This window comes from Kryptolebias marmoratus, linkage group LG2 (assembly GCF_001649575.2).
Source record: "Kryptolebias marmoratus isolate JLee-2015 linkage group LG2, ASM164957v2, whole genome shotgun sequence".
NCBI lineage: Eukaryota > Metazoa > Chordata > Actinopteri > Cyprinodontiformes > Rivulidae > Kryptolebias > Kryptolebias marmoratus.
In genome coordinates, this window is record NC_051431.1 from 34,579,928 (window position 1) to 34,584,587 (window position 4,660).

The 4,660-nt window shown below is 38.0% G+C and overlaps 1 protein-coding gene across 3 annotated transcripts in view; it reads left to right on the forward strand.

Moving 5' to 3' along the window:
- ep300a (E1A binding protein p300 a) overlaps positions 1-4,660 on the forward strand; it is a 42,367-nt gene that overhangs the window by 14,022 nt on the left and 23,685 nt on the right. For 2 of the 3 annotated variants that reach the window (XM_017440323.3, XM_017440325.3), the window contains exons 5-8: positions 919-1,038; positions 1,323-1,544; positions 3,207-3,315; positions 3,439-3,564. In XM_017440323.3, coding sequence (XP_017295812.1) covers positions 919-1,038; positions 1,323-1,544; positions 3,207-3,315; positions 3,439-3,564 — 577 coding nt within the window. The remainder of the gene's footprint in view (positions 1-918; positions 1,039-1,322; positions 1,545-3,206; positions 3,316-3,438; positions 3,565-4,660) is intronic. The other variant, XM_017440324.3, reaches the window with a different exon arrangement.

Sequence of the window (4,660 nt, forward strand, 5' to 3'; positions counted from 1 at the left end):
TTTTTTTTTTTTTTTACGGAGCGGACGGAGCAATGACTTATATTTGGGACGGAGTTTGTTCAGCAAATGCGCTGCGGGTGACGTCACCGTTTCCGCGACAACGTTAGTGACGCATAAATGGCGCGACACATATCGATAATGTTGCCAACGCTTTTAATTATCGAATTTTATCGAATTTTATCGATTCGTTGTTGCAGCCCTACACTGCACAAAACGTCTCGTAGAACAGAATAGTAGGGCTCCATTAAAACTTTCTCCTGAATCCTATGTTTTACATTTAAAAAAAAATTCAATGGATTAATAATCATCAGTCTTGTTAAAATATTTTATAGTGGAATACCTTATTCCATACATACAGCTACAAAGTATTTAATAAGCACACACCTCACTTTTGCTGTTATGTTTTCATGGAAGTGCTAATCTAAACTCTTCTCTGTTTTTATGTGACTGTTCGGTTGCCACACATTTGTCTTGCTGTTGTCCTTTGCTGACAAAACCGTCTAAAAATTGTTTGGACATTGTTTTACTATAAACTGTGTCCTGCTTGCAGCATCTTTTGCCTCGGCCACATAGACTGTGTGCTCGGCTCTCCCTCCACCCAATCCCCTTATCCCGTCACAGGCAGCTACAGGAGCCTGCACTGGCCAAAATAGTCATGGTCTCTGTATTGGTGTATTGGTTATAAAGATGGCACAGTAGTTAAATGTTGGTTTGGAATGTTTATATTATACAAAAAATTAAATCCAAATGCAAAAATAAAACAGTAGCAGCCTAGAGTTTTATTTTGGATAACTTTCTGAATGAAATTCTAGCAACTGTCTTTTCATATTTACAGATTGGATTCTTCCATCATTTTCCCTCATCCCCCTCCGTACTTTTTCTAAATGTTAAAATGTTTTTGCTCTCTCCCATTGACAGTGGCTCACTGTGCGTCATCAAGGCAGATCATCTCCCACTGGAAGAACTGCACAAGACACGACTGTCCTGTTTGCCTCCCACTGAAGAACGCAGGGGACAAGAGGAACCCGCAGTGTGAGTGTCTGTATCCGACCAAAACAATATCTCCAAAGCCTTTTTTCTTCCTCTATTTTAAACAGATCTGTTTGTTTTTATGGTAAAGTTGACTATTAATAGTTTGAGTTTGCAAACAAACTTACCAACTTCTACAGCTGTTTATTGGAATACCAGGATTGTCCAGTTTGAACAATTCCTACATTTTAGTGTATTTTTTGTGACTTGTGTAGAGAAATAAAAAAGATAATTTTGAGATTGCATCAAACAGATGTGATAAATTCCTAAGCATGTGTTTCTTGATGTCACAGCTCTGCTTGGTGGGGCTGGCGCAGGACTTGGAAGCTCTCTCGGAGCGGTCCCTGGCAGCCAGCCGAGTGCTCCCAACCTCAACCCCCCAAGCCACATTGACCCAAGCTCAATAGAAAGAGCCTACGCTGCTCTGGGGCTCACCTACCAGGGGAACCAGATCCAGCCCCAGCCCAACATGCCCAACCAGGGACAGGCTGGCATGAGGCCTCTCAACCCAATGGGTAGGTTTTACTGGAATGTGTTTATTTCCCTGCAGCCATCGAATAATCCATGGATTAATTGAGTATTGGACTATACTGGATTCTAAGTTATTTATTAATTATTTCTTCCATAATATTTGTCTTAATGTTTATGTTAGGCGTTGGTTGGCTTCCAGGCGTCACCAGGGTTGCCCCTTATGACTCAGTTTATTTTGGATTAATCCATCAACTCATTTTCCTCCAAAAATCATAATCAGCTATTTTAGTTCTTTTTTTTTTGTAACAGTCCACTTTGCATTTACAGTATATCATCAATTAAAACTAAAGAGATTATGCAGAAAACAGAACAAAACTGCAGGGATCTCGAAGGGAGAACCCAACTTGACCAACACCAGTCAGCAACAGCACTTATCAATACAACGTGAGCCCAGATTCCCGTCTAAATGTTTCCTCAAACAGTTTTTCAGTAGACTCTAACTTCATAGAGTTCGTTTAGCAGCTTAAAAAAACTTGAGATGGTTTTGTTTTTCTTCCTGCCGTCTTATACCTTCTCAGTGCATCACTCTTCTGCTGCTCTTAAGCCAAAATAATATTTCAAAGTGAACAAAGCACCCCTTTTAGTTTTGGACTCCTTGTTCAAACTGTTTGGACCCGGCTGCAGCTGCAGCTTTTCTGCTATGATAGTTTAAAAGTGGAGCTGACAGGAACTCCACAAAAACAAAAAAAAAACTTTACTTTTTGCTGAAATGTTTAGAAAAATAAGAGATAAATTTATCAGAAAATACATGTTAACTAAAAATATTGGTGTTTACTAATTATCATATTCGACAACACTGAATAGGCTAAACAGCCCTGAATGTCATGAAGTCAAAGTCTCTAAGTTTTTCTGTCATACAGCTCAGAAAGGGTTAAATGCTTTTATAATGAAATACCAGAGTTTGTGTGTTTAAACATTGTTTAACAATAAGTGAAGTATAACATGGATCGGGACAGCTAAGGTATTAGGAGCCGTATCCTCTTCAGTTACATTAAATACCATAAGAAAAAGATCTGACTCTCTTTATCATTTTAAACAACAAATACAAATATTGTATGTAACTAAAACTAGCCACGGGTGGGTTTGAAAGTCCAAAAACTTTAAAAGGACTGCAGGTAAATAAAATAATAATAGTTTATAAAAAATAATTCATAAATTTACTATTGCAGTGCAGACTGTATTATGCCAAATAAACCATGTAACTGAATAAATGTCTTAATAATTAATTTGTAAGTTGAAGAACTTGTTGTTTGTTTTCATTGGAATTATCCATCTTCCTCTGGTGCTGTGCTGCTCTTTTCCTCCTCCTTTTTGTTAGAAGTGTGCGGTCCTGCTCCAGACGTTCCAGTCGTGCATTACAGTTGTGAATCATTATGACCGCAGTCGTATATTAATGGCTCTGTATACGACATGTTGACAATAAAAGTCGACGTGGACATTTCTGCTCTACAACTTTCACAGCCTAGCTAGCTAGGCTAATAACCCAGCTAATTACAACCCTGACAAAGTTGGGACATGTGTAAAATGTGAATAAAAACACAATGCAATGATTTGCAAATCTTGTAAACATAACTGAAGTGTTCAATCTGAAGAAAAAATTCAAATACAATGTAAAAAGAATGTAGATTTTGTTTTTCCTTGGATAGGTGTGAATCCTATGGGAGTCAATGGAGGTGATGGGCAGCACGCCCATCAGAACCAACAAGCCAGTTTACTGCAGGACACCATGATGCATCTCAATGTGAACAACCAAAGGTAAGCAGCAGCACAAACACCACTAAATATTGTTTTGAACCATTTTTTACAGAAATGATATCCTTTTTACAGATAAGGTTTTTAAGAAGTCATGGAATTGTTTGCCTCCCCTGTCTCTTACAGTCTGCTGAATGATGCTGGTGGGGTTGGATCCATGCCCACAGCAGCCCCTCCCTCTGCCACAGGCAAAAAGAAACTCTGGCATGAAGACATTACACAGGACCTTCGAAACCACTTGGTGCACAAGCTGTACGTATCAAAAGAACAATGCTGTGCCGAAATGTTTTTGTTTCTTTTGTCTTAAGCTTTATTCATTTGTTTTACATCAAAAGGTTTGGAAGCAGAACAGAACCCCATTTATTCAAAAAGTTAACAAATCAATCAGGGCAAAATCTAATTTTGTTCAGAACATTTTTAGTTGGAACATGATGATCACAGTTTGTACCTTTGCAGCTTGTTGCCTTCAATGCACAAATAAAGAGAGGAAGCTGAACACAAACGGGACAAACACGATTATGCTCTACAAAAAATTAAAGGCCTAGCATTCTTCGACGGAGAACATATCACCTGCCAGAGTTTTAGTCAAAGATCATTTTATGTTGAAAAATGCCAAAGCTGTTTGATCAAACCTTAAATTTGTCGTTATCCACAATTTGATGTGAAATTGCCAGATGTTGTGTTGTGAGTTTTCTCTCAGCTACTGCCACGTCAGATTTTGGTTCCCTGATTGTACAATTACCTGCATTATAGCCATTTTTCTGTTTGCTAATGTGGATTGGATGTGGTGGCCATCTTGAACTGAGTTAATCAGTTACATGCTCCAACAATCCAGTTAAAGGGCGTGAAAATACCAATGTCTTCATGGGTCTGCTAAATGGGCCCAGTGTTGCCTACTTGAAACCTGACCGGTTAAAGCAACAGTCTTGTTGCCTCTAATAATTCTGAAGGCCTTTAGGCAGATTTGTCTTTAACCCTCTGGGGTCGAGGGTGAAACTGGACGTTTTTGGACTATTTTAAATTTCCTTCATATTTCACCCTAAAAGTGGTTTAACCTGCCATGTTTGGAGTCGGGGTTTTTTCAGCACAACCTCCCAAGTATGATTTTCAAGTCATTTTTTACTTTTGACATACTGTATTAACACAACAGACCTAAAATCACACAAAAACATAAAACCTGAGTGGAAAATTCTTAGTTTTTTTACTGTAAAAACCACAAACATACTTAATGAAATGTTTTTACAACTTAGAATGCAAATATAATCAGTAATATTCATAAACGTGAACAAATTGAGCAAACAACAAAGTTATATACACTTTCTCCATTAAAATGTTGATAATTTCTTAG